Source organism: Thunnus albacares, chromosome 23 (genome assembly GCF_914725855.1).
Source record: "Thunnus albacares chromosome 23, fThuAlb1.1, whole genome shotgun sequence".
NCBI classification, from domain to species: domain Eukaryota; kingdom Metazoa; phylum Chordata; class Actinopteri; order Scombriformes; family Scombridae; genus Thunnus; species Thunnus albacares.
In genome coordinates this window covers 10,596,067-10,610,450 of record NC_058128.1, presented here as the reverse complement: position 1 = coordinate 10,610,450, position 14,384 = coordinate 10,596,067, and the positions used below count along the sequence as shown (strand labels likewise).

Here is a 14,384-nt window from a genome sequence, read left to right as displayed (position 1 = left end):
GTGCAGTTTAATTCTCAGGACATTTCCTTGAAAGGATTTGAAATTTGGTAGTATATGGGAAATGTGCTCATTAGAGAGTTTGTTGTTTTAAGAAACAACCTCATATATAATTTGACACACAAAACTACACACTGAAAAGTATTTTTTGTCAGGTAAAGAATTGTCAAGAATCTTACCAAGAATTTATTAAGAATTTTTGCAAATTAAAAATAACATATGAACCCAAATATAATGAATCGACACTTAGCAACTAAACCAACTTAACACTTTTTAAAGCTTTTTCCTATAATTTGTACCAAATTGCACTACAGTCTCTGGATAATGTCCAAAAATTTAAATGTCCTGGCCCTGGGAGTGTCAAGTTTAGACAAATGTTAAAAAAGGGATTTTGCATGATAAATAGCAATTTAACATTATCTACATACAGCGTGATTTAGATGGATTACATATTAACTTGATGTTATGAACACTAGACAGACATGTCTCTGATGTACACAATGAAATCAGATCTCTAAAACACAGATTGTAGACACCCACTTCGCCTCCTCTTGTGATATTTACATCCTGATACCCCAGCTGCCTGCTGCTTGTTTGAAATTGCATTTTCCTCCAGATGGGATCTGCACACAAAGGTTTATTCACACTGACAGTATGTAGTTGCTCTGCAGGACAGAATGTGAATCAGCATCAACACTTTATTATTACTATGTCGATGTGCATCTGTGAGCATTTCTGAAGTTGTGTTGGGTGATTGGTGTTTCTTCTCTGTATTCTATGTGGTCTTTCATTACTTACAGTCTTATTGCCCTCTAGTGGTAGGCTAAATAATGATTTGAAACTCCACCCACCTCCAATAATCACAAAAACCCATCTTCTACTGTTTATGTTGATTAACTTTTTCAGTGCAGTTGTTTTCACTTCAAAGGCTTCAGTTTAGATCACAAATGTTTCCCTGTCTGGTGTGTTTTTACTGAACATCAGGGCCTGCATGTGTGCAATATGGGTACAGAGTTGGCTTTTGCAAAATCTGTATATAGGGTTCTATATTTTATTTTGCTTTTTGATCATATAAAGAGGTTTTGGTTTGTATTTCTGTGGTTGTATTCTTTCATGATAAATTTTAAACATGACATAATGACAAGAGTACACAGAAAACATGACAGATTTTACAGGGTAGAATTACAAATGTACAGATCCTACATACAAAACGGAAAAAAATGTATTCAACAAAAGCAATCAGTTATGCATAAAAAACAGGGATATAGGATAAAAATAATTTCAGGGATGTGTGTCCTTGCCCACAGATCTTTATGTGAAACTTTATGTGGTGAACATCGCCACCCAGAAAAGGATCATCAAGAAGAAGACCAGAGTGTGTCGTCATGACCGTGAACCATCTTTCAATGAAACCTTCCGCTTCTGTATGAACCCAACTGGACACTCCTTACAGGTAATGCCCCCCTACCCCTTCATAAAAGAAATAAATGATGAAATGAAATGTTTAAGATGTTTTTTGACGGACGTTTCATCCTCCCACGGTGGCCTGCCTTAACTTATTTCTTTGTCTTATCTATTGGTTCTTTTGGTGCTGTAATGTCCAACGACCTAAGCCAGCAGCTAGGAGTATATAGAAGGAGAGACAGTCGACCAAATATCTCAATTAGGACTGCAACTAACAATTATAACAATTATCTTCATTATTGATTAATCTGCTGATTTTTTTTCCAATTAATTGAATAAATGTCTTGTCTATAAAATGTAAGAAAAATTGTAAAAAACGCCATCATAATTTCATGGTGATGTCTTCAAAGGTCTTGTTTTGTCCAATCAACAGTCCAAAATTCAAAGATATTCAGTTTACTATCATGTGTCACATACGAAAGCTTCAAATCCTCAACTTTGAGAAACTGAAATTAACAGATGTTTGGCATTTTTGCTTAAAAAAAGGACTGAAGTGATTATTTGATTATCAAAATAGTTGACAATTCATTTTTTTATCAATCGAATCTCTAATCTCAATAAAACACTGAGAATCTGAACAAAGTGATTCCTCATATTCTTCAAGTTGTTTTATGTTACTCCCCTCTCTCCTAGCTCAATTTGAGGTCACACACACACAAACACAAACAAATGTACACAGACATATTTTGAAAACTCAGACTATCTGTAATCATCCATGCTCCAGTCTCTTTGAGATTGAGGTGGTTTCATTTAAATACTCAATCATATAACACACTGTTTCATTCTTCTCACACCAGCTGTTCCTGGTGTCCAACGGGGGAAAGTTTGTAAAGAAGACCCTGATCGGGGAGGCCTACGTGTGGCTGGACAAAGTCGACCTACGCAAGCGAGTGGTGAGCTGGCACAAACTGCTCGCCAGCACCGCTCAGATCCACTCATAGAAGGAGACTAAACCTTAGAGGGACCGGAGAGATTCTGATCCACTCTTGTGGGATGGGGGGAAAAGGTGGTTTGGGTACAGGGGGGTGGCGAAAATATCTCTTTCTTCAATCTTTGTTTCAGGGCTCAGAAAGCTTGAGTTTTGGTAGAGAGGCAGAAGAATAATGATGATCTGATGTGATTTCTGTCATGCGGGGCGTGTGGAGGAAGTAGTTGTGTGTTTACAGGAAATTAACACATGTTTACAGGATGTACAGTGTAGTGTAGTGTAGCCGGGGCTGAGATCAGAGGACAAGTGCGGAATCAACCAGGTATTACACACTTTCATCGACAAACACACACACACACGACACACGCACATGAATATTAACAACAATTTTGCACACATTCATTCACACAGAAGAGAACATTTTAATAGATACAGGGAATGGACACACATGTAGATTTATTTATTTAGATGTTTTATCCATGAAAGATTCTTTAAATGGACTCTCCTCATCGCTTTATTATGATCCGCAGAGTTTTATTGATTTACAAAGCATTTTGGGAATGAAATATTGAAGACTCCGCTACGGAGACCTCTTATTTATTTTTGTATTATGATATTAGCGTAGAGTTCTATCATTTGTCTTCTCCTCAATTATTTAAGTAAAAATCTATCCTGGGAAGCATAGTATATTTTATAACACACTACCTAGCATTCCAGTTCAAGAGAGAGAAAAAAAAAATCTCTGCAGGCATGTTTTTGAATTTATTAACAAAAACATCTATGTGTTCACTTTGGACCCCCTCTTTTCTCTCCCTAAGTGTAAACTGCATTCTATCAAATGATGATCATTGTTTGTTAAAGAGTCAATATTGATATATATGAAATTGGACACTATATATTGTGCGCATGAGTCTATCTATTTGGTATGCAGTGCCACATGTTCTGCACAAAAAAAAAACAACCTCTAAGGTTCAATTTGTATATAGTGAAGTAAAATGTTATAGCTGGAAATTAATTATATAATATATAGATAGATATATAGATATCTTTATCACGGACAATCGAGTCTTGATGATTGTGACATAGAAGTTTTATTTATCCACGATGCCCCTTAGAATGTGAGACATGTACCATATGAGATTTACGCATTTTTTTGTTTTTCTTTATACATTGTGAGATCCAAGCACATTACCGGTCTGCTTTTGTTCATGAGGGCAGTCAACAACGCACGCTTTTGTGGTATTTTGCACTTTTCTGCTTAGAATGTAAAACTGACGTCATTATCCTCCTTCAAATGAGATAACCAGAGATTTTTTTGTTGTTTCCAAGGAAAGGAAGTAGAGAGGTAAAGAAAGGTGATGGCAACATCAGGAGATATTGTAGCGAACAAAAGGCTGGATACTATCCACGAAAAAGCACTATTATCATTCTAAGATACGACAATGCTATTAAAGCAGCATGTTGATGTTTTGTTCCAGCTGTTTTTGTCATATCCGTGTTGTCTTGATATACCAGTTACACTTGGAAACTTTAATGTTGTGTCTTAAGAAATCTATCATACCCATATTGTCTTGAGAAAGGTCATCCTATGTGCTTGTACGGGGGGGGGGTCAAGAGGCAGCTGGTTTATTTATTAACATTTTCACTTATGTCAAACTTAGCAGCGAAACTACACTTAATATCTGAGTGATTTCTATGCAACATCTTCTGTATAAAGGTGGTAACTGCATCTTGACTTGCCAGAAATGATGTACTGAAACGTGACACTTTGCGAGAGAGAAACATTGCATCAGTCAAACTTTTATATCAATTTTTTTCTTGCACTGCTGTGTTTTTACGTCCTCCACGATATGGTTATTGCTTTAATATGTTTGGTTTTTTTTTATTTTGTATTGCAATATGAATCTTTATTTATTGCCTGTGAGACGATTTCATATGTTGTATTATATTTGTTTACAGTACATATCAGGTGTACATAAAATTTTGTTTTTATACACAATGTAGTGCTTGTTTACAATGTTTAGAGGGCCTGAAACTCAGAGAACCAACTTTTTTGCCCTTGTGCAGGAACACACACTCACATATGGAAATACACACACACCGATCCTAATTTCAATGAATCAAGATAAGAAAAAAAAAACATTCCTACTCAAATGATTCACATCTTTGTATGCACTCTCCCTTTGAATAGTTTCATTTTCCTGTATGTGTATGAGAAATTACCAAAAAAACAACAACATTGTAATCATTAGACATTATACCTGAAACAATAGTAAGGTCAGTGTGTGTTTTTTGTTTCTTATTAATTTTATACCCATGTGCTTGTGTGTGTAGCATCTTCATACCAAGTCCATGCATGTCATTAGCTCTAATGCATATCTCTTCTTTTAAGTGTTGTCAGTCTAAAAATGTCAACTTTAAAATCTCTTGAACACTTTCACACACAAAGAATAACACACGCTCTCTCACACACACAGATGCCATCTCTCTATTTCCAACCTTGTAAATACATAGCTTTTTTATACTGGGGTTTGGGAGCAATAGGTCTTTTAGCAGACTAAAAAAAAAAAGGTGTGATCATAGAAGTAACAGGAAGTTGTTTTTCTCTTGATCAATGTACAGTGGATAGACTGAGAAACGACCTTATGTCTGTCTATACGGACCCAGATTTACCCGACCCTTTACACCAAACACTAAAGGTTTACCAGAGTCTAACTACACAGAAGTCTATCTACAACTCAAGTAGTTGCAGGAGAATTTAAATGTGCTCACAATGGATGTTGCATGTTTCATTGGTGGTTCATACTATTTTTGTGTCCAGATATTATTATAGAAAAAAAAACAACAAATGAGGTAGAGGAAGATATAGAACAAAATGTTATAGAGAGGGAAATTATGAAGAAAACTTAAAATTATCAATGACGTATGCTGACTGTACAAAGATTATGCTTGTAAAACCTGTCTGGTTTTTCACTTGTAAGTAAACACAAAAAAAAAAATCTACTGTCATGGTTTTGTGATTGTATACAGGAGGTATTGATAAATTATGCAAATTGTGCTGTAAAAATGGCTGTTGCCCCATGTCTAAATATTAAATATCAGTACAAATGAGATGTTGTGTGTTGCCTTTGAGTTATATTGCGTATTGCATTATTAATCATAACAGTGGAAAAGGGAGGTTTATAAGGGATTATCATAACCTTCTACAACTCCCTGAGAGGTTTCATAGCTGGTGTGCAGATGATGTAATAACAATAATGTGAGGTAACAGAATATAGCCAGAAGATGGCGCCATGTGCCTTAATTTTGAACAATGTCATGGAAACATTGTCATAAAGTTTACATACCTGTGGTACATCAACACAGATGTTTTCACTTATTTGGATGATTAGGTGTGTGTGTGCAGGCTTTTACACTCATATACAGTATGTTGGGCCATTACTTATGTGTAAAGCATAAATTAGGTATTACAGGATTTCTATAAGACAAAAATAAAGTTGCATTTTCAGCTCCTGTCAGTTTCCTGAACACTTTCGGTTGTTCCTTATATTGGGCTTTCTCACAGCAGACATTTACAAGCACAGCTGTTACTAATAGCACAACAATGACTCAGTTCTATTCAAGTCTCCCAGGTCAGGACAGTGAGTCAGCATGCACAAAACCAACACTCTCAATCTGAAACCGCTAAATGGAATTCAGCCATCATTAAATGTTATTATTTACACCTGTGCTTTTTACTGTGACATGTTACAGAATGGTATCTATCATTGAAACTGTGGACAAGCTACCCTCCATTGTCTCTCCTTGCTGGAGCCTGGAGGGTGGAGTCAAGTCATCAGAGAGATTCAGCTCACCTGCCTGCCCCCAGTTTCTCTCTCTCCTCCAAGCCTTTTGGTTGAGTTTGTTTGCTACATGCTACAACATCTCACGTAACAGCACATTTATGCATCATAAATACCACTGATGTAGCATACATCTATCCTCATATATTACCACTTTTACTTCATTTTCTTCTTTAAGTAGGTGAAAAAATAAACCTTTACTTGTAATAAAAGTTACGACTCATGTGTGGTCTCCTTCCCACTAAGACAACAGTAACACTATTCTTCACTGCTTGTTCCTAAAAGCTTAAGAGCAACTCTCAGCCAATACAAATGAAAGATGTCCTCTTTGTTGGTTTGGCAAGTCATAAAAAGAATCAGGAATAGTTTCCATTCAGCTCGTTGTGTATAGTTTTTAAGTAGTCTCATAAATCTGTGTGGCATTGGTTCTCTACACTGGTAGTCCTAACACAGCAGCACTGATTTGTGAGCTGAAGGAGACACACAGTGTTATAATGCTATAACTGTATTGTGAGTGGATAGTAGGGGCATTTCAAAGCCATTTGAGAGGCCAAAACATTCACTAACATGCACACAAATATTGGGCTTAATTTATAAGACAATAGTACACACTAGGATCGTGTCAGCAGTCAAAACATTTTGGTATCGGATACTGTATTTACCATAGATAGGTCAACATAATTGAAATAGATATCACTTCTGTCTCAGAGACAAATGAGCGGGGTCTGGATTTTTACAAATTGTGCTTAACAGCGGGTGTGTACTGGCTGTGTGTCCTCTCTTCTGTTCAAATCTTGTAAGTCAACATTTATTTTGAGAGTCAGCTTCCATGTCGGATATCGGAGGCTTTGAAAGTCAAACAAAGAAGCTGTGCAGAGTATTAGTTTTCACTGTGATCAGGGATTTATCAGAGATCAAACTATGGCCAGCTTACAATTTATAGATGTGTCAAATAATGAAGTCTTATAGAGTGTTTGACTTTTGGCCTGGTACCTGCTATATGACTCACAGTGTAGGTTGATGAAATACTGAGATAACATAAAAAATAATTCATAAAATAATGAATACAACAAAGCTGATGATTACATTGTTGTCCTTTGAAAATGAATTAATTGTTACCATGAGTTGCAGCTGTTGGCTTTGAAGACAAGACATGTGCTGCTCTTTGCCAGCATAATGATTGCAAGAACATGAACTTATTGCTCACACACATAGACATAGCCATAGCCAGAAGAATATTTAGACAGTAAAAACAAGAAAATAAGTGATAGATACTCATTTCACACTCCTGAAATGTGCTGCCTGCTCATTGTCAATTTGCATACTTCTATACACAGTTTGGATCTAAATTTGAATGCTATCATTTATATAATTCTGCCTGCAGAGGGAGTGAGAATCCCTTTTTGCAGAGTGTCCCAATGGTCCCTTGCTGTGCATTTCTTTCTTTTGACTCCATGTATTCCCTTCTGTCAAATTCATGAGGTCAGAGTTTACAATAAAATGATGACTGAATTAAAATTTCTTTTCGGAAACAGGAGTGCAAGAGAGACAGAGAGAAGATCAAGAAAGGTGTGTGTGTGTGTGTGTGTGTGTGTGTGTGTGTGTGTGTGTGTGTGTGTGTGTGTTACAGACAGCCTGTGCAGATAGATTATGTGTGTCAGCACCTGCTGGGCGGTGACTCTGCAGCTGCAACTGCAAACCACCTGCTTCTGCTTGCTGAGTCTGTCACAAAATAAAAATGCTTTGGAAGGAGAGATTTTATAAGGAAAAAAAAAAAACACAAACCACCCCAACACCTGACACTTCAGAAGACTTTTTCATCAAATATCCAAAAGATTTTTATTTCATCCACTTGCTGTCTAAACCAAATGCTAATGAGACTAGAGTGAGACTGTGCAGCTTTTTTAAAGAGGAAATAAATTATTTTTTAACAAATGAAAGCTCAATTCATTAGTAATAAAACACACACTTGCTCAGCTCAAGACACTCAGGGGTTATGATGTTACTGCCATATTTGGTCTGGTATGACCAGTAGCCATTATGATGGCTAATGTTAGTAAACATTAGATGGATATTGCTGAGTAACTGGTATTGGTTCAGTTCACACTTATTGTGCTATTGGTACACTACATTTTAGTATTTCACAGATTTTGATGGATTTATCATCGAAGTAGATGTACCTTAACATATCAAAGTAGTTGTACACATTTGTTTTAGTATGTGCATGTATAAATATTTAAAGAAGATGATTAGGGCCACATGAAAAATTTGTTCTGAGATTAAAGTCAGACTGATATAGGCCATGCCCATTTGTGCCTATAAAATTTTTCCACCATTTTGGATTTTTTGGTAAACACACTTCTTGTCTCTTTTGCCACATATTTTATCCAACCTTTAGTGTTTTTTCATCAAATTTTTATTCAAATTTGGTACATAGCATATTTAGATGACCCTGAACATGACTTTTGCATTAGTTTTTGGATATTGGTCATCTTTGTCTGTAATTAGCAAAATGTTGAAATGTTAAAGGTGTGGCTTAATGCACTTGACAGGCCATGACTCCTCAATACAAAATTCAATTGCAACCAAATTTTGGAATGCTGTGCATACAACCACATTGCACAAGTGTGTAACATTTTATGCAATGCAGTGCCCCCTGTAGGTGGAATTGTTGTTTAATTGTTGTCTTTAAGAAAATGAAACTTGGTACATGAACATGTGTACAACATGTTGAAGCATGGCACCAATAGCTCCACCTTTTGGCCAATAATAAAATACCACCATATCTGTTGAATGCATGATTCAGTTTCCACTGATTTTGGGTGGTATCTTCACACTAACACTTCTGTGAAATGTGATAGTCATTCATCTTTAGGTGCTGCTAAAGTACAAATCAACTATAAATGACTATGCTTGCAAATCACTATCAGCACAGAATTTTGCGAGGATGTGCATTTGAAATACTGGGATACTTTGCAAGGTTTGAAAGCGTATGACCTGGGTCACTGCAAGATTTAAAGGTTTGTAAAAATGAAACTTCTTGCTGGGACTCCTTCAGAAGCTGGGCCAGCTAGCAACAGCAGAAGCAGCAGCTCCAGCAATCACATGCATTTTCTTCAGGAAATGCAAATATTATAGATATATATGTGAATTTCACCAGTTTTTAACTATTTTATGCATTGGAACATTCAAGTTGCAAAAATGTTTTAATTTTTTTGATTTACCACATATACAGTACCAGTCAAAAGTTCACACATTAGGAATAACCCACTTTTAAGAATAAGTTTAGTGTCATGTAACTCAGTTCCTCTGAGTGCTTTGCTTTGGAAATAGGGATAGCATCTTCTGCTTGCTGTTAAATGGTGATCAAGACACACTAACTCATTAAGTGAGGTCTGATGATGACTAATTTTGGGACTTTTCATTGTGGTTGATGCTCTGGTGTAATTATAATCTTTTTATGAACACCTGTTGCAGATACCATAAATGGCTTTAGTAGCTGCATGGACCTCAGTGGGCGGCATTGAGTCTCAACCGTACTTTAAAATAGAGAAAAACATTTTAAATATAGAAGAGCACTGAGGTCTTGCCACAAGCTATATTCAGAAAGTTGTCACAGCCACATTGCATTAGGTGTGGAGAGACTGAATTGTTCACATTTGAATCTCTGAACTACTGTACAAGGGTAAGATAACATAGTATTTTACTTTGATTCATCACTGTCATCCATCCTAAATGTCACTTTTTTGAAATTCTGTGTCCAATTTTGAGATAAAACATCTAAATAACATACAGTTATGTATTATTTCTGTGGATTATGCCCTTAGAGAATGAAGAGATGTTAAGTGTTGAAGGACACCACTTGGTTGACTTCTCATGTGCTTCTTGTTGAAAACACTCACATTTTGATCAAAGGATGCTAGGTTCTCCCTGCCAGATCCTGCTCTGTTGTCTACATTATACCCTGTCTGTCTCCCCCTCTCTTTTTATGTTTCCTGTGTTGTTCCTTTCATATTCATCCTCTCCATCCCTCTTCTCCATAACTCCCCCTCTGTTCTCTCCCTCTCTCTTTCTGATAGATCCCTCAGATCCTTCACATCTAAAGATGTGTTTGTTCCCCTCTTTTGCCTTCAAAGATGTGGCCTGCGTCAGACAGGGGCTTGGAAGCGTGCTGCTGTCGCCCCGTGTCTGTGATTCACTGAGCAGTGAGGCTAATCAAAACGACAGAGATTTTGCGAGGCCACATCAGGCGACGTTGCCGGATGCATCCGCTTATCCAAGGTCAGAGCAGGGTTGCACACCCATCAAACATGGCTTGGTCTCCAAAGAGGAGTGGTCAACATTCAATTGAAGGGTCACACAGAAATTTGTGTCTTTGCCTCTTGTTGTAGAAAGGATTAGTACTGGATACGAAATGTGATTAAATGTGGCCTACCATTTATGCCAAAGTTGATCACTATTGATTTTGATGATTCCCCAACTTTTCATATAGCACAGGTATACATTTGGGATTGAAATTTCTCAACAACTATTGAATGGTGTGCCATGAAATGTGGTAGATACATTTATGTCCCCTCAGGGTGAATTGTAAAAACCTTGGCAAACGTTAGCATGCTAAATCAATAAACTAAGATGGTGAACATTGTAAATACTATGCCTGCTAATGTTAACATGTTAGCATTATCATTGCAAGTATGTTAGCAGATCCTTAACCTTAGCATTTGAGCATTTTAGCATGGCTGTAGACTCTTAGTCTTGTTGTGTTACCTTTAACTTTTGGTTTGTAAAAACACTCATGTTAAGGTAGCGGCATACTGATCTTGAAATTTCATGTATACTCTGTGATAAATTACATGTACTGAGCCATTTGACATCCTAACACAATTACAAAGAGACCTGTTAGATCCACAACAGGAGAGTAAAAACCATCTGGACTTTGATTTAATGGCCAGAGCTTTTTCTGTTGGATTAAATTTGTTCTCTTGCTTTAAAATGGACATCTGTAAAAGTCCAGATGTCCAGATGATCTACAGATAGGGATGTGCTGTCACTAACTGACTAATGTCAGTGTCATCATATTAGATGAAGCTGGAGTCCAGGAACATAAATGTGAATTAGGTAAGACAGCCTACCCTTAGGTAAGAGCTAAGGTAGAAAGTATATTTGATACAGAAACATTAAGAACAGGATAAGACATTAAGAGCCAGACCCACCTGTTACTCTATGTGACCGATTACTGCTGTACATGCAGTTAAAGGAAAGGCCATATTGTGCATTTTGTCACCATTCACTCCATATGCAAAAACCTAATTTTGTCAAAAGGAAACAAGATTTTGTAAGTTAAAAAAATCAAACAGGACAGCTAAGACCCTTCATGTCCAATCACCTCGGATCCCCCCTGAGCCAACTTCCTGTCACTGGATGCCTCAAGGCCCTCCTTTGCTGGGTCATAACTTCTCCTCCTGACAGAATAGCTTTCACTTATAGTAATGTGATCAGTCAGTGCACAGAGGGGACTGAGGCTGCCCCTGTCCTGAGTGAGACATCATATCACACACACTCGCCATCACTTCTCTTTCACTGAGTCAACAAGGCACAACCATGCCAGCAGTCACCAAGGCGGAGACTATGGTGCAAAAAAAACAGACATGTTTTGTTTTGTGGTGACCCACAAAAGCTTTGTGTCAGGTCTGATGGTGATCAATCAAAGATGTAGATGTAGATGTCCAACAGCGACTGAGAATTTACAAAGATACAGACATGAACAATGTACCTTAAAGCTGTTTTAAAACCAACACAATTTCCTGAAATCCAGCTGAAGTGTATCTGTATCACATTCAAGTCCCTTGCAAGATGTTTTTTTCATCTTCCATCATGTTCTATCTTTCCTCATAACAGTTGGATCTGACACTGAAGAGTGCACTGGTGTCCATGTACGTGGAGATAAAACACATGTCCCATCATCACTGCCAAGAAGACACTGTGCTGGAGAGATGCTGATTAAACTTTAAACTTGGAAATCATTTGTTGCCAGGGTAACACACTCACCCAGAAGAATTAATAAATGAATTGTGCTTGGCAGCCTGTGGGGGGAATGTAAGATTTTTACATGGATGTAGTTTCTTGTAATTTTTCCTCTTTAGTGAAGTCTCAGCGGTATATATATCGATTTGTTTGTCTTACAAGATACTGAAAAATATGAGCAGATATGACAGTGACATTTTAGCTTTTCAGGCAGGAGTCAGATTTGACAGATGCTTCATCATATTGTATCATGTCATGTGACTTGGACTGCTCTCTGAATCCTTACAATCCACATTTTTCCACTTATGTCAGCATTGAGAAAAGTAGTCACAGCCATTAAAAAAACCCAAAGATGATCATAGATGCAGGTTCAGAAAACACTGTGTCTCCTTTACTTGACTTTAAAGTGTAATTTGATGTGAAAAGGCCATGGGTGCATTTAAATGTAACTTGAATGAAATGCAAAGGCTTTTGCCCTGCATATGTGTTTTAATGAGCTGTTTAATTTTTAGAAAATTAAACCTTATTATAGGCACTACTTCATCTCTGCTCTCGGGTAAAAGATGAGAGTTTGGGAGAGGTGGTTGGAACTGATTATTAATAACTTAATGGATGAAGTTAACCCTGCAAAGGATGGAGTTATAATATCTCAAAGGGAAATCAATGAAAAGTGATAAAATATTTTTTTTGGAATCGATTGGGAAAACAACAGCCCTGTGGCTCGACTGTGAGGAGACGGCGTGGAGACAGCGAAGGGGTTGCTAGGCGACGGCAGCTGGGCAATTCCCTGGACAGGTGGGTGGGGTCGGGAGCTGGTGATAGAGGCCACACCTGCTGTCTGCCAGGCACACACGCACATGAGCACACACACTTACGCACACACACACACACACACATTTCTAATTCACTCAGAAACACAACCTTTACATCAAGCCCCTTGTCACTGTCTTTTACACTCACACTTGCACTCTCAGTTTTACCTCTTTTACTGCTCTTTTCTGGAAACATGACCTCAAGCTGGCTGTACTTTTGTGGTCAACAGGTTAAAACGCAACCTTTACACAAGGTTGGATATAAAATGCCCAATGAAAAATATTTTATCCGCAACAGTGTCCATATGTAGCCAGTTTTTATCCAGTTAAAAGGTTTTGTTATTCAGTTTAGACTTGTTAAATATGCTGGCTGAAACAGGCAGCAGATACAGGGTAACATTAACATTTATTGGAATTGTGTTTCTGGCCATCGGATGATTGTTTGCTCAAAATTCACTCTCCTTTTATTGAGCTCTCTTTGCTCTCCACTGACTCCTGAGGTGCTGGGCAGGTAGTGTACAGTTCAGAGCTATTCTGATTTGCTTTTTAGCAAATGTTAGCACGCTAAATCAATAAACTAAGATGGTGAACATTGTAAATACTATGCCTGCTAATGTTAGCATCTTAGCATTATCATTGCAAGTATGTTAGCAGAGCCTTAACCTTAGCATTTGAGCATTTTAGCATGGCTGTAGACTCTTAGTCTTGTTGCGTTACCTTTAACTTTTGGTTTGTAAAAACACTCATGTTAAGGTAGCAGTATACTGATCTTGAAATTTCATGTCTTCTCTGTGATAAATTACATGTACTGAACCATTTGACATCCTAACACAATTACAAAGAGACCCGTTAGATCCACAACAGGAGAGTAGAAACCATCTGGACTTTGATTTAATGACCAGAGCCTTTTTTCTGTTGGATTAAATTTGTTCTCTTGCTTTAAAATGGACATCTGTAAAAGTCCAGATGTCCAGATGATCTACAGATAGGGATGTGCTGTCACTAACTGACTGATGTCAGTGTCATCATATTAGATGAAGCTGGAGTCCAGGAACATAATAGATACGGAGTAACATTAACATTTATTGGAATTGTGTTTCTGGCCATTGGACGATTGTTAGCTCAAAATTCACTCTCCTTTTATTGAGCTCTCTTTGCTCTCCACTGACTCTTGAGTAAGGCTAAATATCTGGCTCTTACTATGTTCGTCGTCTAGTTGCTAACTTTGTTTGTCTGCTGTTAGGTGCTGGGCAGGTAGTGTACAGTTCAGAGCTATTCTGCTAGAAACTGCTGCTTTTGGAAAGGACATTGATGAGA

At 37.4% G+C, this 14,384-nt stretch overlaps 1 protein-coding gene across 1 annotated transcript in view; it reads left to right on the top strand.

Annotated features, from left to right (window-relative positions):
- pcloa (piccolo presynaptic cytomatrix protein a) overlaps positions 1 to 5,500 on the top strand; it is a 58,751-nt gene extending 53,251 nt beyond the window's left edge. The window contains exons 27-28 of the mRNA XM_044343238.1: positions 1,305 to 1,450; positions 2,259 to 5,500. Coding sequence (XP_044199173.1) covers positions 1,305 to 1,450; positions 2,259 to 2,402 — 290 coding nt within the window. The 3' untranslated portion in view covers positions 2,403 to 5,500. The remainder of the gene's footprint in view (positions 1 to 1,304; positions 1,451 to 2,258) is intronic.
- Positions 5,501 to 14,384: the final 8,884 nt, after the last annotated feature.